The sequence below is a fragment of the Amblyomma mixtum genome, chromosome 9, assembly GCF_055824585.1.
Source record: "Amblyomma mixtum isolate Tamu chromosome 9, ASM5582458v1, whole genome shotgun sequence".
NCBI lineage: Eukaryota > Metazoa > Arthropoda > Arachnida > Ixodida > Ixodidae > Amblyomma > Amblyomma mixtum.
This window is the reverse complement of record NC_143020.1, coordinates 67,653,170-67,680,951: the sequence shown is the minus strand read 5'-3', so window position 1 is coordinate 67,680,951 and position 27,782 is coordinate 67,653,170. Positions and strand designations below refer to the sequence as shown.

Here is a 27,782-nt window from a genome sequence, read left to right as displayed (position 1 = left end):
GTGCACGTAGCTCGTCGCAAGAGCCAAAATTTGTTGGGTCGCAGCGCCTTGGGTAACCACGTTTTCGAAATTCCAAGAACTGATCTGAAGATTACGGTGGGCTACACGCTTCTATACAATCAAGGAGCGTGACAGTAACAGTTAGAAAGTTAACTATTCAATATTAGGCTGCCTGATAGTTAGCACATATTAGGTCCATTCTGATGCACTCCACCGCTGACAATGCTATGCCGAAAAAAGCGCTCTTCAGACTCAAAAGCCCATTTTTCAAACCTGTGTAAGGTCTTAGTTTAAACACCCTGTATAAAGCATTGGTGTTATGGATGCCGTGCCGGCTACTCCACCTTAGTCGGGGTCCACGTGACTCAGCGCGTTGAATTTCCTCGTTTTCTGCTTTTGGCTCCTAAGTTCCAAAGTTGGTAATTCAATCTTCAAAAGAAAAAACGACCTCGCCTATCGCATTTCTTCACTTGGAACAGGTCCCAGTCAGATGGTAGCAACATCTACGGTTTCTTTAGCTTCACCTTTAAAGATGCAAGACTGCGAGAGACGGCGAACTAAAGTGGTTTTGTTTCTCACTTTAAATGTTTCTCGCTTTAAAAATTTCTTTTGAAACCGCCACGTTTCTTTTTAACCTGGACCACCTCAGCTTAAAATATAAGGGTGTTCTTGGTTCAAAGCTCACTTTTCTGCTATTAGAGTATGAATTTTTTACTTCGACGTACTCAGTTTCATCAGTTGTAATAAATTTTACAGGTAACAGACGTCCAGGGAAGCAAAGCGCATGTTTTCTAATTTCAGAGAGCTATTTCATAATAACAAAAGAACGAGATGGTACAGATTTTACATTTGCATATATTCTAAAAAATATTTAATGTGTATAAAGATGCATGACTCGATTCACGAAGAAAGCCAGAATCTTTGCAATGTCATTAAAAAAATTTAAGACGGTGCTGTAAAATTTTATTTTTTCTCAATTACTGAGCAGTGCTTTGTTTCGCGCCATTTTAAAATGTTCAAACAGCGCTCCCCTCACGAATAAAGTTTTTTTCCGGCAAATATACAGCAGGACAACATTGCGCATGTCGTGCTGACTTCTCATGTATTTCCTTAAAATCGGAAAGGCAGGGCGCAACTTCCTGATCGTTTTGGCATGGAGTGATCCTTATATCTTGACCATAACGTCAAAAGAGTAACGATATCTGCGCAACTATTAAGAGAACAACTGTCATTTTTTTCTGAGATTAATTATGTCGTATTCTTTTCGAAAACATTGTACAAACCCAAGCAATATCTATAAAGCAATAAAGCGTTTTTCGTTCCCACTGGGCATGATCGAACTACTTGTTGAAAGTTGAACTAAGAGCTGCTCGAAAAAAAATCAAGGTGCCGCCAGGATTCGGGGCAACGCTAAAAATAAGCTCCCTTGCTGTAGGCGCCTTGGTCCATCGGACCACCATGACAAACTGAACATTGACCGGAATATTAGGCGCTCACTATAAAGAGAAGTGCTTTTAAAGCTCCACTTCCGGCAAATTTTTTGAGACACGAATGTTCGCATCCTTCGATAAATCATACACGTGTCAATGTTATATCTCCACTGTGACAGGCTCATCCACAAAGACTAGATCGGGAAAAAAATGAAGATTGCAACACGTCAAATCAATGCTTTTTATTATTTTCGTCACCCGAACAGGTAACCAGCGGTTGTTTACCTCCTGCTAAGTTGCGCTTTCCAGAATACCGAGGCTTAAACACGTAGTAAACCAAAGACCAAGCTCTAAAGAATGAATTCACAACGTGAATTTACTTTTTATTCTGAACTCATTTCCTCAAGATCATTGCCCAAGTAAAACGCAGTGTTTTGAAGCATTGCAGCTGTTTATTTCGTTATGCACCATCTATCCTCATAAGCATTCAGTACCATTTCGGAGTAACATTTTCTGTTTTCGGTCCTGTGTGGCTGACGCGGGCCCAATTACAGAAGATTAGTTACCCAGTCAAACACAAAGCGAAAAAGTGTGCTTAACAAAATAACTAGATAAACATTCTGCGCTTAGGACAATGCGCCACAAGTTTTAGTTGCAACTAATGCGATTTCTTCAGATTAGACCTGACCAAAAGAAAAGAAGAGAACTGAACGCATGCACTTCAGGGACGAAATCGAATAGACGGAGGAAGTTGTCCACGCCGGATGCGCTACGCATTGACATCAAACTGCTGAAAGCAATGCCCGTGGAATGGAATGGCTTGCATCGCACGACTTTCTCCAGCGGAACTCACGGCAGGACTTCCCACTTAATCTGAAGCTGGTCATCGACCAGGAAGCCGTTGAGCCTTAGAGTGCGAACATTGAACGACGGATCATTGAAAAAAAATGCTTGGTTGCTTCGTGTTGTAGGCTTTTGTATGGATGGATATCCACGGGGTGGCTTAATTTCAACGAGATACTGCCTCTTATCTTGTGGGTTTATTACGCCCAGCCGTACTTTGTGCTGGAATGGCCACTCAACAGCGTCGTCGTTGTCACCCTTCTGCAAGCGGAGACCGGCATGCAGGCGCACAGATTCGCCATCCTTTATCAAATAGACTGCAGGTGACATGCAGTAGCCACACTTGTACATCGGGTCGCTCTCGTAGAAAGCAAGACCTTCTCTCAGCGCTCGTTCATCGAGCGAGTTCACTCCTTGGACATAGAAGATTCTATGCGCTCCTCGTGGTTCATCCCTTGCAAGCAATGTCTTCATGCGGTCCAGAGTCCTCTCGCTATTATCCAGAGTTTGAACTTTCATTTGATGAACTGATGCCAGAATTCGCGAGCAATTGCCACAGCTCAGTTTCTTTGCAGTCGTCAGCTCATCTTTAACCATTTTTTCCAGTTTGTTTAGGTTGCTCGAAAGATTATCAGTACGCGTTATCAAGTGCTCTTTCAACTGCTCGTTACCACTGGCGGATTCGTGCACACTCCTTTTCACATTCTCCTGGATTTTTCTCGTTGCTTGGGCAAATTCATCTCTGAGCGCTTCTTTAAAGGTGTTTATCCCGTGAGACATTTCGTTCAGTCTATCACCTTGGCCTAGAACCTCAGCAATCAGCTGCCCAAGATGCTCTCTCATTTGCTCCGCTAGCTCCTGAATGACTTGTTGGAATGATGTCGAAAGTGATGTATCTTCCGTGTCGCTGGGCTGATGGCCAGGTTCTGGAGCAAGAGGCGTCGCCGGTGCTGCACACTCCGATCTCAGGTGTGAGCACACATCGCTGCAAAGAACCGAGGCCGAACACTTGGGGCAACGCGCAGGGTGGTGTCGACATTCCCGCTGGAAATGCTCGGAGAGCGTGGAAGCAGCCAGCACTGCCTCACAGCCGTTGTCTTCGTTCCAGCACTTGACCTGCAATGAAAAAGTGAAGGAAATGTAGAAAGTGCAAATTCCCCCGCCCCGCTAGCACACTTGCTCGCGCGTGCGCAGCAACCACCATCGACATATCGGCCTTCAAGAACAATGAGGTCGTCGCGCCGTACCAGCAGCTGATTTCGTTCTTTCAAGCCACGGTTGAGAAAACCGCAATCGTGGTGAGCGAATGCAATAGTCACGCGACTTTTTTTTTATTTCGCGGCCTTTCTTTGCAGCTCGGAAAAAAGATACACGTGAGGCTTTATTTATCGCAAATAAATGGAATGGGTGTTTCTGAAGGTGCTCTCCAACTTTGCTATTCACATCTGCTGTATAAAGTCCATATTTACGCATTTAGCAAAATTATCTTAATCTTAAGAAAAATTACCTTAAGAAACGTGGAGGCTAACAAAGAGGGTTCAGCTTAAGTTAAGGACAACGCAGCGAGCTATGGAAAGAAAAGTGATAGGTTTAACGTTAAGAGATCAGAAGATGGCGTAGTGGGTGAGAGAGCAAACGCGGGTTAAGGACATTGTAATCGAAATCAAGAGGAAGAAATGGACTTGGGCAGGGCATGTAATACGAAGGCAAGACAACCGCTGGTCCTTTAGGGTAACGGAGTAAATTCGAAGAGAAGGCAAACGTAGCAGGGGACGGCAGTAAGTTAGGTGGGCGGATGAGATAAAGAAGTTTGCGGGGATGCAGTGGCCGCAACTGGCAAGGAACAGGGTTAATTGGAGACACATGGGAGAGGCCTTTGCCCTGCAGTGGGTGTAGTCAGCCTGATGGTTAATTAATTGCTTACAGAACAGAAAATGGCTTAGGATACGCAAGCCGGCTGGTAGCTGTATGTAAGCGGTTTCCCTGGCCTACCTCAAATGTCTTATTTTTTAACCCTTGGCTAAATTTACACTGGACCTCCTCTATAAACATTCGTAACATATCTGCGAGCAATTCAAGCAAGCTAGCACCAATTTATAACTTTCACTACGCCTGTTCCACGCGTTGACGGAGCAGCATATAAAGAGTGTCCCAGCTAACTTGGACCAAGATTTCAGAAAAAACTAAGTGTTCTTCAGAACTAAAACTGCATGGATGTTATAGGGGTTTATCTTAGGCTACAGTACCACTTTTTTAGCTCGTCCGATTTGAATAATTTGTCGTGATAAACAAATTAACTTTTTCAAAACACATCAAATCAAATTTATTTTCAACACTGATACAATGTTGACGGCTTCCGTGACAAAAAGCTGTGAGGACAGCTTGACTAGATCAGGGAACCATTTTGGCAGCAGCGACTTCATATACACTACAATAATTCAAATACAAATGAAATGTGCAACACAACACAACACATCATATGCACTACAATAATTCAAATACGAATGAAATATGACACAGAATACATACAGTGTCCTACTTACTGAGTACAATAGTTAAAATGCAAGTGAATATTGTAATGGAATACACGGACTTCATTTATCAACTTAACTACGCCACAAAAGAACAATGTGCACTACAATAAAACTACGCAATAAACGAATAAAGTTAGTACCATAAAGCGTTTTACACGTGAGATCCCCATGAGAAGGCAAACACACACTCACTCTGTGTGGCCAATTTCACAATTACCACTCAAAATCATAACGCAGTCTTAGAAAATTGCCCAGAAACAAACATGCTACGCAAAGCTGTGCGCGTTAGGGCAATGGAACCTGAAAATTGTGTTTTAATCTTGTTTAATAGAAATGGTACGTTGTACGTTAATGTTTGCAGAAGGTAATTAGTGCGTGGGCGCGGTACAAACCATTCCTCAGACGACCTGGTTCGATAGGTGCGAGTTTGCAAAGTAAGAGTACACAGCTCCTTCAGGAACTGCTGGTAAGATAAACTAGAGAAGTACAGCAGGTACAGTAGACGGTAATCGTAAATCTGTTGTATACTGACCAACTTGAACTGATTAAAGAGGTCATGAGTGTGGTGAAAGTATGAAACATTAGCAATGCAATGAACAGCTTTCTTTTCGAGCCTGTGTAGTAGAGTTATGTTTTTTTTTTAGTAGTCGTGGCCCAAATTAATGTGCAACCGAAAGACGGAGTGAAAAACTTGAAGTTTAATGTTAGTCGGAAAAATATCTCGAGATCGACGTACTAAGCCAACGGCGGAAGAGAGGTTTTTCACCAGTTGCTGTATATGCGCATCCCAAGTCATAAGTGCGATAGTACCACTCCTAAAACCTTGTGCTCTTTTACTATATCGATTGTAGAGCTGCCCAAGCGAAGCCCGCCAATCAAACTTACTGGTTTGTTTTTTGAAGCAAACAGAATGGCTTCTGATTTTTGAGGATTTATTCTACATATGAAAAATTGAAAAATTTGCGGGGGCTTAGCTCTAGCCCGGTAGGTTGCGAAAGCAAAAGTGCAGCGCCTACAACTGAAGGAACGCTGTGCGCCGCGTCTACAGGTCTGTAAGGAGCCAGCGCCACACTGCGGCGACACAAGACGCACGGGAGGCGGACGGTGAAGAAAAGGTAGGGAATATGTGGCAGAGAGAACGTGCGGGCGAGAAGAGGAAGACGGCGGTCGGCGACAGAGGTGGACGTGTTCTGCTGGGTCCCCGAGTTCCCAGGCTTGGGCCCCGGCTGCAGACGTGCGGGTGACCAGACCCGGACAGCCGTAGTCGGGTGCCTCAGCCATGAGACCTAGGCGCATCTCTCCCCTCCCAGCCGACAGCTTCTCAGGACTGGTCGCCTCTGACATCTGCGCTGCATACCCGAGCTACCTGACCTGGGGGCCATGCCGGAGCACACAGACGCTGACTATTTTCTACGGCAGCGTTGAGGCCGCCGTAGAGAACGCCTCCAAACGGGTGTCAACGAAGGGAACCCGAAACGTGCCTAAACACTGCCCCGTCGCCCAGCCACGCTTCCTCGCTCGACGCACCAGGCTCATCACTGGGAGACAAATAAATTTAAGTGTGATTCTCCTTTTTTGACTCTCTTCTCGCCAGAGTTTTGTTTTCCTTTTCTTTTGCCTCCTTGTTCTCTTGTTTTCTTTTTCCCGTTTCGTTTCAATGCTTAAAATTAAAGTTTCCTTTCCTGCAAATGCCGCCTCGTTTATTTCTTTTCTTTAAATAATGAATTTTGATGCGGAAATTCCACCTGCAGTGTTACTTCCTCACAAGGTCACGCGTGGCTACCGGCCGCCGCTGCGCAAAGGCCGTTCATGAGCGTAGTATTGCTTTCGCAATAAAACGACTACGTACGTACGTTGCTACAAAAAATTGGCAGAGGCTTACTTTGGTTAAGCCCGGTAGGTTGCGAAAGCTCGTTCTTTCTTCCTGGCTTCACACTGGCGAGCTGCCTTCTTCTGATTGGCAGTAGACGGCATGGCAAAGTATCTTTGTACACAGTGAGAAAGATCCACTGTGACTACCCGCCCCGCTCCGCCGACGGATCTAGCTGGGGGCCCTTTTTTATGCAGCTCATATGACGTCACCTCGACCGTAGCGCCACTGGTGAGAGGAGCGCGAGGCTCACTGCCGTGACTACCGCCGCGCTCCGCCGACGGATCGAGCTGGGGGCCCTTTTTTATGCAGCTCGTATGACGTCACCTCGACCGTAGCGCCACTGGTGAGAGTAGCGCGAGGCTCACCGCCGTGACTACCGCCAGCTTGGAGGAAGGAAAATTTAGAGGAGAGGCCATCACGGGACATTTTGTGAAGCCGGAAACAAGCTCGGCGCCATCTTGTCCCGACGGGCTCGTGTTTACATTTCGTCGCCGCGCCGATTGCGCGCGCGTTTCAGAGCCAACGAAGGAGCGTGCTACCGCATGGGAACAGGCCCCCGCGCTAGTGGTCCTCGGCTACTCTTCGGTCCAGGGTGCCCTATGCTGGTGTTCGTAAGCGGAAAAGGTAAAGCGGAAATCTCCGTGTGAGACAGGCGGCTACTTCCAGTGACTGCTTCGTACTTCGTCGTATTCGTGCCGTCTCCAACTGCTCGACCCTGGTCACAATTAGTAGCAGCCGGGAAAAAATCTCAACTCCTGCAAGCGCAGGAAGTGCCCTTGGCTTTCAATTACTGCGGTGACCCATCTTGACATGCATTATCCCTCGCCACTTTTTTCTATGTTTTTTGTTTTCTGATGGCACAGACTATAAGGCAGTGGTGTAGCCAGAAATTTTGTTTGGGGGGGGGGGGGGGGGGGGGGGGGGGGGGGGGGGGCTCGTGTTGCAGCGCGGCCTCCTCAGAATTTGCGGAGGGATCAAACGCAAGAATAACTGCATTGCCATTGAGAATGCCATTGTGCATTGTATAAAGTTCACTGTCTAGAACAGTGAAATATGTATTCTTTAAAATGAAAAAATGTATATTCGTATGTCTTAAAAATCATGTTAACTGATACCAATGCTTCCATGTTTTTGCGTATTTACTAAGTAAACAAAATAATACGCGAAGTCTACAACTAAATCAGTCCGAAACCAGCAAAGCAGTGCATGCCACTGATATGAAAAACGTAAAGGCCATGAAATGAGCTAGCAGCTAAGACAAATATTTTAATGAATCTTTGTCGCTGAATTGTGCACGTGTCTGCTTTCGATTCAGCAGTGAACAATGCTGACATGCATGGCCACGCGCCCCACCTAAGTGTTGAACCTGCCTTTTATTGCAGCTCTTGTTGCTGAATGTTGCAATCTGCCTCCATTGCATGCCTTTTGGAAGCTGGCAGTGTCAACAGTGCATTCTGCTGCAGCAGTTAGGGTAAGAAAAATTCTGCACTATTTTGTTGTTGGTGTTGAATACCATACTTGTCTTCATAGCATGTTTTTGTGCGGCTGGAAAAGCAAGGAATGCTTTCTCATACAGCAGTGAGGAGGGGCAAATATACTAAAAAGTTTGAGTTCTTGACCCTGAAAACAAAATGTATCATAACGTGTTGTAATGGTGGCTGTGCCAACAATGACTTTTGATTCAACAATTCAAAAGCCACTCATAGAGGCGACAGAAATGGAGAGGGCCAAAGTGCACATAGTAGACGGGAGGGGAGGATTTATGGACGAGGGGGGGGCGGGGGGGGGGGGGGGTCGCTTTTTTCCAAAAGACTTAAATATTACATAGGACAAGCATTCTGAACACCTTTTTCTCAATGAAAAAATTTCAAGAAATATGCGCTTAAAATGTCACTGTCCCCTCTGTAAATGCGCCCTTTGTAGTATGGCAGCATAGCATATGTTTCACACCCACAGATCTATATAGTATTGTGCATAATATACCAGGTGTCCCATCTAAATGTAACCAAGCTTTTAAAAAACACGGGGTGTCCTAGCTGTCTGAAACCAAATGAGGGTTGTTTTGAGTCGCGTGACCTAGTCTGCAGTATTTTTTTCGTTCTTCAAGGTTGATTAATTAGTTAAGCTTAATTAGCTAACTTTTTAATTATTGACTTGAGGAACAAAGTGTGAATGGAAAAGTTGTAGATTACTTTGAGAAACAGCTTACGGAGACATTTGCAGCAAAGTAATATTTACGTAAAGTAGTTTTTTACCGGCCTTTACCCATAACCCGCACAATAAGAAAAAGCTTCCACATGACAACTGTGCGACTTCAACGTCCCAAGACGCGCCTTAAAGAATAAAATCCATTTATTCTGATTTCCTCTCCTCGATGAGACTTTGGGTGCACATTGGGGCAGAGAAGTAAGCGAGCAGCTGGTCACGTGACTTTTTTCTAAGGCCAATAAGTGAAGCTACGTAAATGGTAACTTGACGGAAACAGCACTACTAGCGGTTTTTCGAGGTCATCTAGAACTTTTGCATTGACACTTTCTTCCTGAAGTTAATAATTAAATAGTTAGCTAATTAAACATAACTAATTAAGTAACTTTGAAAAGCGAAAAAATACTCAAAAGTAGGCCATGCGACTATGAACAACCCTGAGTCTTTCACTTGACTAGGACACTTCGCCATTTTTAAAAGTTTGGTTACATTTAGCTTGGACACCCGGTATATGACCGTAGCTTTTCAGACTGCTAGAAGTTTAGGAGTACCCAGTGGCTGCAGTATAAGTTTCATGGTGTTGTGCCTCAATTCAATGCTATGTTTGATATTTAATGTGCAGAGCTGCAGCTGTACGCTCCGCTTTTCTGTACTTGGTGGAATACTAGCTTGTAATGTCATGGCATAGTAGCACACTTTACTTGTGATGGACAATACAGGCAATGAATGTCGATCTATCGCCCGTAATGAATGCATCAAATTATTATTCTTCAATATAACCACGGGCCCTTTTCCTGGCCTAGTTGGTGTGACATTGTGTTCAGGAAAGTAAAAACAGGACTATATTCTACACAAACCACACAGAAAGACTGACAGGAGGGGCGCAGTCCGTCATTCTGTGTGGTTTGTGTAAAATTTAGTGCTGTTTTTACTTTCCTGAACACAATTACCACAGGCAACAATGAAATTCAGTGCACATGTGGATCCTCATTTCACTAAGTACTTTTTACGAAAAATAACACTATTACAGGACATGGGCACAAAAACACATGTGCGAAAAGGCCTCGAAATTCAGTTAGAGCTTCGCCTTTTTCGCACTTCTTGGCCTTGACATCAGCTAGAAAAGTAATTGCAAACCTGCTACAGGAAACCGGTCTAAACATAGTGCGCAACCAGAAACACAGAATTGGCCACGATATGAACGAACACACTTGAGCCCGGCACGTCCCTGAAGCAAATAGCTCGCTAGACGCTTCAAACGTTACACGCTTCAAACGTTACACGCTTCAAACGTTACACGCTTCAAACGTTACACGCTTCAAACGTTACACGCTTCAAACGTTACACGCTTCAAACGTTACACGCTTCAAACGTTACACGCTTCAAACGTTACACGCTTCAAACGTTACACGCTTCAAACGTTACACGCTTCAAACGTTACACGCTTCAAATAGGCATGTAACAAAGTTTCTGTATACTAAGAGTAAAGCGAGAGCAACTGCTTCCTTTACAATATCGCTCTCCGCCCATGTCATGGCCACCGCCGCTCTAACAAGCTCAATCACCGAAAAACGAAAATGACAGTTATACCAACTTCAGTGACATTCGATGGAGCGTTGCAAGAACACGCATAGGTAGCAACGAGGTTTCACTGCCAATGTAAACGGGAGCGCGAATGGCACACACACACTGCACGTACAGTGGTGAGCAGCCTGTACAGCGGTGAACAGGACGCGAAACGTCCGCACAATGCGCCGACGACCGCTCTAGCGCACGCCGTATTGAATCACTGGTGAACGAACAGCGCGTATGCAGCGGCGGTCTCCCGACGGCTCCGAGAAGTGACTGAGTAGACGAAATGCCCGTGCGATCATTGTCGCCGAGCGCGTTGAAATCAATGCACGCAACTACGAGAGTTTTGCAGCGAATTCAACCTGAGATATGAGTGAACGGCGCCAACGTCAGCCTGTGAGCACGAAAAAAAACTAACTCGAGCAGTTGAGGAAAGTACGAATACGCCGCACCGCAAATGCTACGCCGCGGCCGTCTGCTATCGCCCGGTTTGTAAACAGCAACTACGACGCCATCGCCAAGCTGCAGGGACAAGATGGCCTCCCAATCGAGAAAAAAACCACGTGATTTCCTTCACACTTTTCTCCCAGGGTATTGAGTGGAAAGGGCCTCTCCCCCTTTTTTTACCTTCCTCCATGACCGCCGCCCTCCGCCGACAGATCGAGCTGGGGGCCCATTTTTTCGCAGCTGGTATGACGTCACCTCGACTGCAGCGCCACTGGTGAGAGGAGCGCGAGGCTCACCGCCGTGACTACCGCCGCCCTCCACCGACAGATCGAGCAGGTCGAGATCATGAGAGGGAAATAACTAGAAGAATAAGAATGGGGTGGAGCGCATATGGCAGGTTATCTCAGATCATGAATGGCAGTTTACCAATATCCCTCAGAGAAAAGTATACAAGTGTATATTACCGGTACTCACATATGTGGCAGAAACGTGGAGGCTAACAAAGAGGGTTCAGCTGAAGTTAAGGACAACGCAGCGAGGTATGAAAAAAAAATGATAGGTGTAACGTTAAGAGATCGGAAGCGGGCGGAGTGGGTAAGTGAAAAAACGCCGGTTAATGATATTGTGGCAGTGGAAACCCCAGTAGACGAGGAACACGATGCCGCCCACATTTGGACTTTGGTATCTCAACGAAAAAACTGTCTGGAACCACCGATCCGCCGAACATTTGCCTGGGGAGGCGTGCAGCTTAGCATGGAAGTCGATAATGGGTCGCCCGTTTGTGTCATTCCGCGTCAGCTGTACGATAAGCATCGCGAGCAATGGCCGAAACTCAAACTGTCCAGCCTGAATTTATCGTCCTACACAGGACGCCTTCCAATAGTTGGGGAGCTTGCGCTCCAGGTTTGCCATAAAGGGGCGACAGTAAAGTGTGCGCTGACCGTGTTGGACTGTGCGGGACCAAGCCTCTGTGGTCGTGAATTAATCCAGCAGCTGAACAGCGCAGGCGTTCCTGTGGTTCGATTTGTCGAGGACTCCGTGTCAACAAAAGAAGCAAGCGAAGCCAGCGTGAACAACATATTCCATGACTACCACGACGTGTTCTCCGAGGAACTGGGGCTTATCAAGGGTCCTCCAGCCAGCTTGCACCTGAAGGAAGGCGCCGTACCCAAGTTCTGTAAGGCCAGACCCATTCCATACGCGTTACGCGAGCGAGTGTCACTTGAACTAGACCGCTTAGTTTCTCTGGGCGTACTGTCCCCGGTTGCTCATTCTGAATGGGCAACGCCAATAGTCACAGTGCTTAAGAAAGACGGTGCAGTAAGAATCTGCGGCGATTTCAAGGCCACGGTAAATCCAGCGTGTGCAACAGAGCAATACCCATTGCCAATCATTGAGGATATGTTTGCCCAACTTCATGATGGGGACTATTTCAGCACTCTTGATTTACGGGATGCATACAGCCAAGTGGCTTTAGACGATAACGCGAAGAAAGTTTGCGTCATTAACTCTTTCGTTACCACGTTAATACGCCAAAAGGGCTATTTTGCTACAATAGGCTTCCTTTCGGGATAGCCTCTGCACCCGCAATATTCCAAAGAAAAATGGATGAAGTTTTGGCTGGCCTTCCAGGAGCGCAGGCTTATCTTGACGATGTGCTCATTTCCGAGAGAGCGAGTGACAGCGGTGAGAGGCTCAAAAACGTCTTGGAGCGCTTCCGAGAGTGCGGTGTAAAGCTAAGGATCGATAAGTGCAAGTTGCGTACCCCACCGGTAACTTATCTTGGTCATCGCATCCATCGTGATGGCCTTCATCCCACAGAAAAACCTTGACGCTATCATGCAGGCGCCGAGCCCCTGTAATGTCAGCGAGCTACGTGCATTTTTGGGTATGGTTACGTTTTACGCGAGGTTTCTGCCGAACATGTCAACCACACTTGGTCCATTGTATCAGCTGCTTGAAAAAAATGCACGTTGGCAATGGAAACAGCCTCAAGAGCTCGCGTTTGAACGTGCCAAGGACAGCCTTAAAACAGCCAAGGTTCTCGTTCATTTCGACCCTTCGAAGGAACTTAAGCTTGAATGTGATGCATCTTCGTACGGTGTGGGAGCTGTCTTGTTTCACACGACTGGTAACATTCACAGGCCAATCGGGTTCCGCTCGCGAACATTGACCCAGGCGGAGCGCAAGTATTCACAGCTCGAGCGAGAGGCACTGGCTCTGGTATTCGGCGTCACGAAATTCCGTGACTACCTTCTAGGTCGGGAATTTACCGTGGTGACGGACCATCAGCCACTGCTCGGCCTGCTGAGATCGGACAAGCAAACGCCCACAATGGCCGCCGCACGGATACAACGGCGGGCGCTTCACCTGGGGGCCTACCGATACCGGCTACAGTACGCACCAGGACGACAGATGCTGAATGCGGACGCCCTGAGCCGACTTCCGCAGCGGTCTCCGGAATCTGGCGACGACGGTGAGCCGCCCGAATATGTGCTGTCGCTGAACCAGCTGAACAATGGCGCCGTAACAACGCGTGAGCTGAAGGCATTGACGTCTTCTGACCCTGTCCTGGTCGAGGTCAAACGGTACATACTACATGGGTGGCCCAGGAACACAAACGGAATGACTCGGGCTGTGCTGCCGTTTTTTGACCGTAAACTAGAACTATCCGTAGCACATGAACTGGTGTACTGGGGTAATAGGGTCATAATACCGACCGAAGCTAGGGAGCGAGTGCTGCATATCCTTCACGAAACGCACCAGGGTTCACCGGCAATGAAATCCGTCGCACGTTCGCTGTTCTGGTGGCCAGGCCTCGACAGAAACATTGAAGAGGTGTCTGCTCAGTGCCAGCACTGTGTGCAAAATCTGTCCATGCCAGCCGCGGCCCCCGTCGTTAACTGGCCTGAAACAGGCGAAAGGTGGTCCCGTATTCACATTGACTACGCGGGTCCGATCTGTGGAAAAATGATACTCGTAGTAGTCGACGCACATACCAAGTGGCTCGAAGCACTGCCTTTGGCGCATGCTTCTACGCAGACTACAATTAACGGTCTGCGTGACATTTTCAGCAGGTTTGGAATACCTCGCACAGTCGTTTCTGACAACGGTACCCAGTTTACCAGTGAAGACTTCGCGTCGTTCATGGCAAACAACAACATTGTGCACCTTCGATGCGCTCCATACCATCCCCAGTCTAATGGTGCGGCGGAAAGGGCCGTGCGAACTGTGAAAAATGGCCTTCGAAAAATGAGTAAAGGGAACCTGGAAGAGAACCTAGCAAGGTTGCTTTTTAACTACCGGAGGACTCCGCAAAAGTCGGGTAAATCCCCAGCAGAGCTGCTTTTGGGCTATCAAACACGCTCACGCTTGGACACATGTTTTCCTCCAGCCCTTGCGGGACCAAAAGAGAGCAACGATGACTGGCTGCCACTACCTGGAAGTGAGGTATATGCCCGCAATTACGGTGCGGGGAGCAAGTGGACACCCGGCCATGTGAAGGCGACGTCTGGATCAAGAATGGTGACAGTGGAAACATGTGACGGAGTCGTCCAGCGGCACGTAGACCAGGTCCGCCCGCGGCAAGAAGCACCAGGGGTTACCCCGGCAGTAACTACAACCACCACACATCCCAGTGAGCCAGACGAAGCAACACAACTACAGCATCCAAAAACTGTGAGCCCGGATGAAGACACCAATGCGCGGCGCATCCCAAATGGCAACGATTCTCCACATTTTCCAGCACCAGATATTCCGGTGGCCCCGTTGAATACGGGTGTCGCCCAGCAAGCTCTAAGACGCTCGACAAGAGAACGCAAGCCAGTGCAACGCTTTCATTTCTGAGGAGGAAGGAATGTGGCATCTTCACGTGTGTTTCCGATGTGCGCGCACCTTTTATCGCCTTATCTGGCGACCCTTCATAGCTTAGAGCTATCGCTATGTAAACGTGCTCCTTCCTAGCTTCCGGCCACTAGGCTGCTTATAAATACGTCCTACACTTTTGAATAAACGTTAATTTTTCTGGTTCTACTGGCTGTGCGGCTGCTTCCCTGGTTCGGCGTTCTGCGGGCACGCTATGGATATGCAACAGATATCCTAGTTGAAATCAAGAGGAAGAAGTGGGCTTGTGCAGGGCATGTAATGCCAAGGGAAGATAATCGCTGGTCCTTCAGGGTAACGGAGTGGATTTGTATCCAAGAGAAGGCAAACGTAGCAGGGGGCGGCAGAAAATTAGGTGGGCGGATGAGATTAAGAAATTTGCGGCAATATGGTGGCCGCGGCTGGCGCAGGACAGAGTTAATTGGAGAGACATGGGAGAAGCCTTTGTCCTGCAGTGGGCGTAGTCAGGCTGCTGATGATGATGATGACGTCACCTCGGCTCTAGCGCCAATGGAGAGACGAACGCGAGGCTCACCGCCGTGACAACCGCCGCCCTCCGCCGACAGATCGAGCTGGGGGTCCTTTTTTTCGCAGGTGGTATGACGTCACGTCGACTGTAGCGCCACTGGTGAGAGGAGCGCGAGGCTCACCGCCGCCCTCCGCCGACGGATCGAGCTGGGGGCCCTTTTTTCGCAGCTGGTATGACGTCACCGACTGTAGCGCCATTGTTGAGAGGAGCGCGAGGCTCACCGCCGTGACTACGGCCGCCCTCCTTAGACGGATCGAGCTGGGGGCCCTTTTTTTCGCAGCTGGTGTCACGTCACTCCGCGAAAGGTCAAATGTAAGTACCGCCGCGCCACGCTGAAGGCTCAAAGCTTAGCGTAGTATTGTTTTCGCAATCGAAATTTCCACTGGCTTAGCTCTGCTATACCAGGATATACGTAGCTTGAGGTGAGGGCGAGGTGTCCACATCTCGGTGGAAACCTGAACCATAGGGAAGGCGGATAACTGCCCTCTTGGAACAGTGTACACATCAAACGTGCTTTAAGCTAAGTGGCGGTAGTGATAGGTGTGCGCTGCATGCGTTGGCATTTACAACGTTGTGCCAGAAACGCGACGCTGAAGCCATAGGCCGTCTGCTACCCTCTGCCGTGCGGTGCTTACGCAGAACAGCCAGCCTACGCTGACATAATATAACCACGAAAAAACATAACTTTTGTTATTTTCATTTTCCGCGTTCAGGACGATTTCATACGCAGCACGCGCTGATCTTACAGTGATGCTGTGCAATACGCAATGTCGCAGAACAAATAGAGTAGCGCATAATCGATACACGAATGTATGGCAATTGCTATGCAGAAGGCAGAGCGTGGGAAAAATTTGGAACCGGAAGTAGCTGACAGACGATTTTCCCATGGTTCTTTGCGTTCACTTCGGAAACGCACCTCACTGTACCTGTTGAAAGGTATAAGAGGAAAGAGTGAAAGTACAGACGCGCGTCGCAACAATCGCGTACCCTGAAGCGTCGACGCTGGCTGTAGCAGATACCTCTATGCCACCATTCCCTCATGGCGGATTTATTAAGCCGGAAGCCTTTAGTGCCTCATCGTTGTAAGCAGGTGTTGTAGACAGAAACGTCACGCTTTTTAATTGGTAGAAATGGTCGTGACGTCAAAGTGCGCGAATTTCAAACGGCGCAAATTATACTTTGGCTAGTAAGCATGCAACCAATTAAAGGTATCGCATAGTCATCCTCCAACTAAGTGGGACGGAGTTTAGTTCATTGCTTAATTAACCAATTATTCTAATTAAGCTTTCTAGCCAGACCACATCCATAAATAAAACCGAGTAGGAAATTGGTCGAGTTGGGGAATCGAACCAGGGTTTCCCGAGTGCGAGACGAGCGCGGTAAAAAATACGCCATGCCAGCTCGATGGTTTGGAATGAACAAATGCGCGTCTAGTGAATACGGTGTCTTCGTTTACTCCCATCTTCCTCCCTTCCCTTAAGGCGAGGTTCAAGTCTCCACGCAGGTATGCGAGACATACATTTCCTTTCCTCAAACACTAATTTACCGAAGACGTAGAGCCGAATGGGCGATGTCGTTCTGAGGACTCACTGGCAGGCTGCAAGACGCTATCGAGTTCCATACTCGGAGGCGAAGCTTAACGTAGTAACCACACATCAGTGACACCAGCAGCAACACCGCGCTTACGGCTTTCGCCTCTCCGCGCTTTAGGCCCACAAAGCGCCCCCCTGAATTTTTCTGCTCTCGCGCGCCCCTCCTCATTTTCATGCAAGAGGTGACGTCACAGCTCTGCAGCGACGCTAGACGGCTTCAGCGAAATGTAGAAGCTTCTGCACCATTACAAAGGTTCGTGCGCCGCCTCATGCTATCTTTCGCTCACAGCGTCTACGCCCACTGATCTCCACTAGGTGGCTGGATGCCGCATTCCCGCTTTCTGAGACGAGCGCGAGTGAAGTCACAGGAAGTTGGACGGCTTGTCCCGGAAGTCGGGTGTCTTGTGTATTTCAATGCACCAAGGCGCGTCTTTCGCCCTTTCGTTCTCAGTTTTTTGGGTTGTTCCCGTGTAATGTCTGCTGTTATATGAGAGGAACAAGCAAGCTGAACGCGAGAAATACGAGAATTCTACAAAGAACCCTGTAATTTCAGAGAAACCGCAGAAAACAGGCATACAGGTCTCAATCAGCCGCGGCAAAGGAGTACGTTCATTAAACACTATGTTCGACCAACTATGTTCGTCGCAACCAAACTCCTCTTCGAACTCAAAAAACAAATTGATTTCGCTTTACACACGATTCTCTGGCGAGAAATCATGAACTATTTGAAAAAGCGCTGTTCTAGTGAAAAGTTCCTTTGGATAAACATTTCGGCTGTTTTCTCTGCTTCGCTTACCTCTCTCCGAAGCAGCTCTTCCGCAGGGAAGTCCGCCAGAGCGACGTCCTCCTCCTCGTAGTGGTTGCCGTCCAGCGGACACGCATGCGAACCATCCCGCCCGCACTGCTCGTAGCAGCACTCGCATAACACGTGTGTGCACGGTAGCCAGACCGTTCTCTTCCTCACCAGGCCGCAGGCACTGCATATCCGATGCGGAGGCAGGGGTTCGACGAACTTCAGTGCCCTCCAGTCGAGCTCAGGGGAAAATACCACTGTCGCATACTGCGCGCTTGCAGCAGGCATCGTTCTTGACCTATGCTCGTTGCACGGAGTGTCGAAGAAATGCGTATTCCGCCGGCACACAGATCGCAGTAACGTCTTTCCTCTTTTTCACTCCCCGGTTGCCAGCGCGACAATCGCAGGCTTATCTGCTGCCGCTTTTGCCGCGTATGCCGGAATGCGCGAAAAACGAAATCTGTCGCCGGTGGAAAGGTGTGTCACTCCTACGTGTTGATCCTGTACGCTGAAAAATATGCCAAAGGCTGATTGTTGTGTGATAGCTTTTGGTGCCGCTATCCGCCAAAACTCTTCCCCAGCTGATGAGTCCAGGCACATTGCTAATTTAGAGCGAAAGCTATGCTACGACCTCAGGGGCGTGTTTCATTCGTTTGCGCATTCGCACTGATTCAAATGATAAGCCCTGCTGAAAAACAGGCATTGGTCTTGATTCTCCTCCCTTGATAACATCACAAGGTTACTTGCTATCAGGAGGCTTTCTCGAATACTTTTTCTCGTGAGTGACGCCACCACGAGGCAAGGTAGCAAGACCAGTCGTCTGATCAAGAACGTCATGCGTCAAGCTATGGCAAGATGGGCTGCGAACCATAAGCTCTCATATCAAAGTTAATTTTAGGTTAAATTCAGTGACTTTAACTTCGCTGTAGAGAGTGCAACCGAGAGGGCAGGGTTCGAATAGAATAATATAGTATACATCAGTATCCGCTATAAGTATTAAACTATGTCACACAAAGGATTCAGAACTTCGACTCTACGCCTTATGATGACAACGGCGCAATACAAAGTACACGTCGGCGAAATATATGCACCGTTGCTTTTGGTTATAACGAAGTCGATGTGGCACCACGACCTCTTTGTTGAATCTTAGCTTAATTATATTTATAGGTTGCCTTGACCGCATACGTGGCACTGGAACAGGCCTGCGTAATACCACCTTGATAGAGGAAAACCTATAAAGTTTTCAGTGCGCCGTCGATGTGTGCCGAGGGAGACCAACACTTGTACCGAGTGCTCTCGAGGCTGCCCAAAAAATGTATACACTGACCCAATATGTCAGCCTATATGCAAAGCACCCATTTCTACCCCTGCCCGCATGAGGTTCAGTGCCAGAAACAGGGCCTTGCAGGAGTAATGTCGTTGATGAGAGGAGAGGACAGTGGAGAATAGCGTCCATTTCTAAGACATGGCTCCTATACGAGTTGCTGTGATGCTAATAAGGGCACGCTCTGGGGATTTCGTCGCGACTATCCACTTCGGTTGGCTTCCCCGTGTTATTTACGAGTACTTTGGCCTGAACGCTTCACCACATGACAGTGACGCACAGCACAGCGACCTCTAACATTTCGCCTCCATCTAAATTCGATCCCCGTGGCGTGAATAGGAACAAGACAAAAGGCTTGCACATACGTATTCCTTTCCTCCTTTTCTGCATTGGTTCTGACACTTCGCAGCGAACGCAACGGACCGAACACACGCTCATTTTCTGCTTGTTTCGCAGGTTGGAATTCTCGCAACTTGGTTGCATTACTACTCCTAAGTCTTTCCCGTTGCTTGGGCCGCCGCGGTGGCTCAGTGGCTATTGTGCTCGGCTGCTGGCCCAAAAGACGCGGGTTCGATCCCGGCCGCGGCGGCTAGAATTTCTTTGGAGGAGAAATTCTAGAGGCCCGTGTGCTGTGCGATGTCAGTGCACGTTAAAGAACCCCAGGTGGTCGAAATTTCCGGAGCCCTTCACAACGGCGTCTCTCATAGCCTTAGTCGCTTTGGGACGTTAAACCCCACAAAACCAAACCAAACCAAAACCAAACCCGTTGCTTGTGCTGCCAGTCTGTTCCAAGTTGCTATTACCTACGACCAGTGTAAACGTGTTTGTTGTTCATCATGGGATCTGAGATAGCTGACTTGAAGCGTGAAATGCGCAAAGAAATAAGGGAACTGAAGGCTAGTTTTGAGCACATGAACAAAGATGCCGAGGAGTTTCGGAGAGACTGTGCTGATCTGAAAAATAGAAAGCCGCTCTGAAAGTGACATATGACGAGCTGATCAAAGAACTTGCACAACTAAAAAAAATTACCGACGATTACGTTACTTCCTAATGCGAAATTTGAGCGCAGCAAATAAGCTGTTTCACCTTTTCGATAGATTGAGGCAAAGAAATCGAGCAACACATGTATGCGCTATCACAGAATTTTTTTTTTATTTTTCACACGTATTCCTTTAACAAACACTCCACTAACAGTTCTTGACAGTCATGAAGGAAGCTTTGTGGTCGGAGAAATAGACTGATATATGTTTGACTTGGTACACCAATGCTTGATTCTCAAAAACGAGATCTATACAAGTGCCTCGCGAGGTTGTCACAGCCGTGGGACGCGTTACGAGCGAGAGGAACGGGATGTTCTCCCGCATAAGTGTTAGGAAATTGCTGTTTGTCTTTATGTCAACATTAAAGTCCCCCACTACTAACATCGGTGTGGATCGATGGACGGTAAATGCGAGTTGCAGGAATTGCACGACGTCTTTCGTGAGTGCGGTAGGGGCGAAGTAGGCAGCTACTACCAGCAAGCCGTTGGGCAACTTTGCGGCGCACTGTTCGCCAACATCATGTGACGTGCCAAACATTTCGACTGGTATTGCAGAGAGACCTGTGCGCAAGTAGATAGCGACTCCCGCCGCTCTGTTGTGGTCTCTGCGAGCACCACAGCAGTATAGGAAATCTATGATTTCGAGAGGCTCTTCGGGATCCATCCAGGTTTCAGCAAAGCAAAGTACAGAGGAATGGCGCAGAATGTGATCGTGGTGTACGTCCTTGGCATGTGCGGCAAGGGAGCGTACGTTAAGAATGTGGTTGTGAATGATGAATCAAGTGCTGCCAGCGAATGACGCGTCCATTGGCTTTCTGCGTGTGTTACTGATGTGTGGTTAACATGTTAAGCTTCGCCTGTAAGAGTGGAACGCGACAGCGTCTTGCAACGCTGCCAGGGAGTCCACAGAACGCCATCGCCAATTCGGCTGTACGCCTTGCTGGACGGTAAATTTATTTTTTGAGGAAAGGAAATGTATCTCTCTCGCATATCTGGGTGGACACCTGCACCTCGCCGTAGGGGAAAGGGGGAAGATGGGAGTGAACGAAGACGCCGTATTAGCTAGACGCGCCTTTGTTCATTCCAAACCATTCAGCTGGCATTACGGAGTGGCTAGCGTGCTCGTATCGCACTCCGGAGACCCTGGTTCGATTCCCCAACTCGACCAATTTCGTTCTCGGTTTTATTGATTTATGCGGTCTAACTAGAAAGGTTAATTAGGCTATTTCATATTTATATTATTGTATCCATCGTGTTCTCTCATTAACCTGTCAATTGTTGGAACTGTCTAGGATGTTCGACACAACGTATATGAAACGAGCAACGTCTTACTGAGTGGGGAAGTGCGTGGTGGTGGAGGGAACGCGGCTTCGTACTTATCTGTTTTTTTTTTCAGCAGCGTCTCCTTCCGCGGACGCTGTTGTCGCTGCGGCGCGCGTCTTTCTTTTCTTTTCTTCTGACCTCTTCATTCTCCTCTATATTAATTAGGCTAATTGATTAATTAAGCAATTAACTAAACTCAGTCCAACTTAGTTGCAGCATCACTATACGATCCCTTTGATTGGTTGCATGGTTACTAGCCAAAGTACAATTGGCCCCATTTGAAATTCGCGCACTGTGACGTCACGAGCATTTCGACCAATTGAAAAGCGTGACATTGGGGGCGGAGCTGGTTACGAGGCCGACGACGACGCGAAACCCAGGAACGGACGCCAAAGAGCTGCGCTCTAAAAACATGGCAAATGAAAACTCGATGCGGATCACCGCACAGGATCAGTACTCGAGGAAAAAAAATTGCTGAGGCTTAGCTAAGGTTAAGCCCAGTCAGATGCGAAGCATATTCATGGCTAGGCTTGGTAATACATGCTTTCCTTGGTTGAATACTTGGCCATTTAAATACAACCACTAGAAGCCTTCGTCGTGGGGGAAGACAACGGCATGGCTACAGCGGAACGCCGACTAACCCCGAGACGCGCGTTGGGTGAGCGTTTGGATTGCCACGGAAGCCGCGTCCGCCTGCCCGGTGGAGCGAGCGTTTCACCTACACCGAGTGTGAACGCGCGTTCGAAATGCGCGGGAGTGTGACGTCACCATACCACGTGATTCACACGGCGTGCAACCGCAGCGACGGCACAAGTTGGAGCCCCGTCTCTCATCTGTCGTGACGTCATTGTATCACGTGGTGTGACGTCACCATACCACGTGGTCTGCCCGGCGTGCAACCGCAGCGACGGCACGAGTTGGAGCCCCGTCTCTCATCTGTCGTGACGTAATTGTGTCACGTGGTGTGCACGGCGTGTAACCGTCACGAAGGGCTTGGGTTACCTATTGTAATATGCTTCGCATAAAAACCTTGAGATTAATCGCATTCCTGAGGACGAAAACGAAAATTTGATGGATGTTCTTGGCAGGCTTGGTGACGCACTTGGTGAATCTATTACACAAGACGATATTGAAATATGCCACCGGTTTCCTGTGCGAAGCACTGCTGCTGACCAGAAAGATGGCGACGACGATACTGTCGAAAAAAAGGCCGCAGCAAAAACGAATAGTAACGGCGACATTGCAGTGGCATTCAACAACCGCGCTAAGCGCGCTGCCATTCTTCAGGAAGCACGGAAAACTCGGTGCGGTGCAGATAAACTAGGTTTCTCAGAGAAACAGTCTGTTTTTGTTAATGAGCATCTGTGCCCAAAAATGAGAAAGTTGCTTGGGATGACAATTGGCAAGAAACGGGAGGTGGGCTGGCGTTACGCATGGGTCAGGAACGGCAGGCTTTACGCACGGAAAACGGAAACGTCCCGAGTTATCCGAATTGATAGTGAGTCCGACCTTGATAAGATGCGCAATGTAACCGCCTCTCCCTGAGTGCCTATGGCCTGCTTTTTTGTACTTGTATATTATTTTTGATAGTGAGTGAGTGAGTGTAGAAACTTTATTTTTATAGCGTATTGTTGTATGCTAAGGTCGGCAGTTCTGAGTATGCTCTCCCATTCCTCTGCATTATTGATTCTGCCATATCCTGGGGCACTGGGGCATCTCCATAGTATGTGTTCGAGTGTAGCGGTATGCCCGCAGAACTCGCACACCTCCGCATCCTCCCTCGTGTCACCTCCTGTCCAGCTCCTCCAGAGCGCGGATGCGAAGTTTCTAGCTTGGAGTCTTCTCCAGTCATAGGCCTCAGCCGAGCTAAGCGATCTATCCGGAGGAGGATAGATCCTTTTGTTCTTTTTCTGAATGTGTCTGATGCTATTAAAGGTATTGGTTTCCTCTTTAGTGCTGAATTCGTATGAGGTGTCCACGGCTCCCCGGGGTAAAGAGGAGCGGGCGAGCCTGTGGGCGGCCTCGTTTCCAACCAGATCCGAGTGGGATGGGGTCCAGATAATTAGAATATTGTGGGCTGGGATAAAGTCTTTTAGATATTTAGCCGCCATTTCGTGGATGCGTCCCTTGCTGTAATTTCTAATTGCGGCTTTGCAGTCGCTTACTACGTATTTGGTACCTGGCTGAGTTAGAGCGATCGCTATTGCAACCTCCTCCGCCCCAAGGGGTTTTAAGTCAAGGTGTCTTACAACGCGTAACGTTCTGCCTGAGTCCCGGAAGGCTACGGAGACGGTGTCTCCTAGCGTGCCTACCGCGGCATCAGTGTAGGCCACGGTTCCCTGTGGCATCTTGCCTATCTTAGCAGTCAACTGTGCGACCCTGCTTTTCCTTCTGCCTTTGTCGTAGATGGGATGCATGTTTCTAGGTATGGGAGCAATAATAAGATGCTCTCTTATTTCTCTTCCCAGATCTGTTCTGGTGTTCACTGTGCTATCTACGGTTGCCCATTTCGCTAGCTCTAGGTATTTCCTTCCTGCGGGTGTGGATGTTAGCCTTTCGATTTGCGATGTTCTAACCGCTTCAGTCAGTTCTCTCCAATTGTTATGCAGGCCCATTTTCTCCAGTATATCATTGGAGGTGGAAATGGGCAGCCCTAGCGCTCGTTTGACACATTTTCTGATGATTGTGTCTAATGCCTTTTCTTCGGTTTAGTTTATTTTCAGGAATGGGGTTGCGTAGCATATCCTGCTAACGATGAAGGCCTGCGTGAGTCTTAGTTTGCTGGACTCTGAGAGTCCTTCCCCCCTTCTAGATACCTTTCTGAAGGCTCTGACAGCTGCTCCTAACGATGTTACCTGTCCTTCTGGCAACAGTTATATCAGTGTTGTGCATTGCAACGCCCAAAGTGCGCGAAAGAAAAACGACGAACTGGTTGTTTCTTACCGAATTCCGTTTCAGGTTTCAAGTTATTATGGTTATGGTTCAACTAGTCAGAATGATATTCTATAGCGCGATGTTAACAAAATATTGAATACTGGCACACGAAACAATCAAGTACTTCAACTAATAGCAAATGCCAAAACACAGAAAGGGAAGGACCTCGCGGTCGAGTTTAACAAATACTTTACAAATCTCTCTTCAGGAACACCTATACAAGACAGCGCTGAAATTAAAAAAATATTTAGGTGCACAAGCCCAGGACATTGATGATCTTGAAATTAAACCCGTCAAATACGTCTTAGACCTGCTGACTGCATCTCTTTGTTAAATTTACAATACGTGTTTACATACTGGTGCCTTTCCAGATATTATCCAGTGTGCAAGAGTAGGAGTTATATATAAATCAGGCGATAAAAATAACTTTTCAAATTATCGACCGATCTCAGTGTTGCCCGTTTCTTCCAAAGGTCCAGAAAAAATAATATGCAAGCGAATCACCAGTTTCTGTGATAAGCACAAGCTTTTATCTGTACAGTAATTTGGGTTCCGTCGAGGCATGTCCACTGAGTTACCTTTGTTGACGCAGAAGGAATTAATACTTAGAGGGTTTGAAAATAACAAAATGACCCTAGGTATTCTGATCGATTTCTCGAAAGCATTCGACAGAATGGACCGCAAAATTTTATCCACAAAGTTAGAGCATTATGGGTTTCGAGGAGTTTCTGGTAACCTTCTCAAGTCATATTTAAACCACCGTAAGCAATGCGTCGTAATCAACGAAGCGTACTCTTCCCTATTAAATGTCACTTCAGGTGTGCCGCAAGGCAGTGTACTCCGACCAGTTTTATTTAATATTTACATAAATGATATAGTAAACACCAGCACACTTGCATCTTACACCATTTATGCGAAGACAGAAGCATTTTTTTCCAGTCAGCTAGTATCGAAGAACTCACTGATTTCGCAAATGTTACACTTAAAAAATTCTCTCAATAGACTCAATAGTTTACAAATTAACGTTCCTAAACCAAGAGCCATATTATTTACTCCTGTACAGAAGGTTATTAGTCGGGATATCGACATAAAACTCGGTTCCGAACAAATAATAGTCGTTAAACAATAAACACACTGGGTGTGACGTTCAGTCAACATCTAAATTGGAATGCCCACGTGCAACGCGTCGCGTGAAACCTGGCAAGAGCTTCCGACTAAAATTAAGTTAGTTATTTATAATTCAATTTTCGCTCACATATTAACTACTGCAGTCTTGTATGGACGGACACAACTCAATCCAAACTTACCAAATTAATGCTATTACAAAAGAAAGCAATTCTTCATGTGGCAAATGCCTCATATGACGCCCATACAAGAGAACTTTTTGCTTTGTTTAATGTACTCCCCATAAACCACTTACATAAACTTAACCTCGTTATAAAGTACAAACACATGGTGTCTTCGGCTGTGACGCACTGCCTCCGTGCCGGTGCGCAGGAAGTGACGTCAAATACTACCCGAGTGGCACGTCTCCTTGCACATCAGCTGAACGTGCGAAACACTCGCAGAGTGCCGTTGCTCTTTCTGCCGTCTGTTAACCGAGGCCTCCGAGACCCTGGACGATCTCAGAGGCTATTCCTACGAGCGGCCGACGCCAACGAGCGCAGTCAACAGTTTGTAGAATTAGCAACAGCCTTTTCAGAACAGTGCAGTACCGCGCTTGTAACAGGCGTTGATAGAATCGGCGGGAAACGCGGCATCCACGAGCCTTCTTGTGAGATACTGCGATTAATTATTTGGGCGCAGTTTTGTAAGACACCACACCAAGGCGTTGTGCTTGCCGGTTTCGGTGCATACGCCTTTAGAGTTTCAGCTAGAGTAATTTCCGAAAATATCACCAGGTGATTCTCAATCCACTAAGCGCCCCACACTGCCGCTTTAATGATAAGCTTTAACCTGCGCATACGTTTGCAAAAAGCACGATGTTATAAAATGCAGCCATGCCGGATGAACAGCATATGCCGTTCGCTGCAAGAGCTAAGGCAGAACCTGCTTTGTATTTATGCGCCTGCGCATTCCAATTTGGTAAACGCATTCTTTAAAGATTTAGATGTGTATTTTCTTGGAGGGCGTAATGTTGTGATGTTGGGCGATTTCAACTGCGTGCTCGATACGGTCGCCGATGTGCAAGGCCCTGGTAGGGGTAGGCCAGGCTGGAATGCGCGTGAGTTGCGCCGCTTAGTGAATCATTTCATGCTCACGGACGCGTATGAGCTCCTCTATGGCAACGTCTTTGTGTGGACTTGGCGTCGCGGGTTATCGTCGAGTAGGCTAGACAGGGCGTACGTTCCGGCGAGCCTTTCGCGGTCAGTTTGTGTAGCTAATGTACTGACGCTGCCATCCTCGCCGGTGCACATATCAGACCACCGCCCTTTTCTTCTATCACTCACGGTTCCGGCGCCTGCAGTATCACCCCATAGACCATGGCGGTTGGATGTACGCATACTTCACGACGCCAGCACTAAAGAGGGGCTCACACGGGTCTTGCGTTTTTCGGTTGTTGGGGCGGTGCCTGGTGACTGGGACCGTCTGAAGGAGCAGTGGCGTCACCATTGCGCCGCATCTGGTCGAGCCCTTAGGGCTCGCGTGTCAGATGAGGTGCGTCTGGTGACGGCGAAGCTACGTATTGCTCAACGCACCCCGTCGCCTTCGTCGCTTATGTGCGCATGGAAAGAGGAGCTTTCGGAGCGCCTACAGCGTCTTTTACGTGCCTCCTCTTTGACAGCGGCTGCATGGCGTTGTCGACGCAGTCCAACTGCTCATCCTGAGGTGCTTCGGTTGGCCCGCCAAGAGCTGTTGTACACTCAAGGTGCCCCTGCGTTTACATCTTCCGCCGGGGCTACGTCCCAACCAGGTGGCAGGAATTTCAGTGCGTTTTTTAGCCATTTCAGGGGTATTGCTCAGTCGGTCATTCTAGTTGATCGCAATGTCGTTTCCGCAGCCCCATTTTTAGCAGGCTTGCCGCAGGTTTCAACTGAACTCCATGACGGCCTTATGGCTGTGCCAACAACTGATGAAATCAAGGAGGCGTTGGACTCCATGAAACGAGGCTCAGCGCCTGGTCCAGACGGCCTTCCTGTGGAGTTCTATTTAGAATTTTGGGATATTGTGGGCCCTATTTTATCGGAAATATTAAAAATATGCTTTACTGAGCACGTATTTCCTGAATCATTCAAAAGAGGCCGCATTGTCCTTATTCCTAAAAAGTCTCCTATGTCGACATGCCCGGCAGATTGGCGCCCTATCACCCTGCTAAATTCAGATTACAAAGTATTAGCAAAATTACTCGTTCGTCGTCTACGAGCTCTCCTCCCGTCACTTATTTCCTGCCACCAGGTTTGCTCCATCCCAGGCCGTGAAATACACAGTTTATCTTCTGTAACGCGAGACATCCTAGCGTAT

At 47.9% G+C, this 27,782-nt stretch overlaps 2 protein-coding genes and 1 pseudogene across 2 annotated transcripts in view; 2 read left to right on the top strand and 1 right to left on the bottom strand.

The window, feature by feature from the left end:
• The window catches only part of LOC149329497 (uncharacterized), a 28,082-nt pseudogene extending 26,454 nt beyond the window's left edge, over nt 1-1,628 (top strand).
• Nucleotides 1,629-2,094: 466 nt separating this feature from the next.
• LOC149329495 (uncharacterized) overlaps nt 2,095-27,782 on the bottom strand; it is a 38,947-nt gene continuing 13,259 nt past the window's right edge. Inside the window, exon 3 of the mRNA XM_089559256.1 lies at nt 2,095-3,389. Coding sequence (XP_089415382.1) covers nt 2,280-3,389 — 1,110 coding nt within the window. The 3' untranslated portion in view covers nt 2,095-2,279. The remainder of the gene's footprint in view (nt 3,390-27,782) is intronic.
• Nucleotides 13,239-14,800, top strand: LOC149329496 (uncharacterized). The gene is made up of 2 exons (XM_089562265.1): nt 13,239-13,380; nt 14,299-14,800. The coding sequence occupies exons 1-2, from the start codon at nt 13,239-13,241 to the stop codon at nt 14,748-14,750; spliced, it is 594 nt and encodes a 197-aa protein (XP_089418391.1). The 3' UTR covers nt 14,751-14,800.

Bases quoted from the DNA above. Each gene is read 5' to 3' on its own strand.
- LOC149329496 (XM_089562265.1), top strand. From the start codon at position 13,239: ATGGCCGCCGCACGGATACAACGGCGGGCGCTTCACCTGGGGGCCTAC. The intron at 13,381-14,298 runs GTGAGCCGCCCG...GTTTTCCTCCAG, and splicing joins TCCGGAATCTGGCGACGACG to CCCTTGCGGGACCAAAAGAG.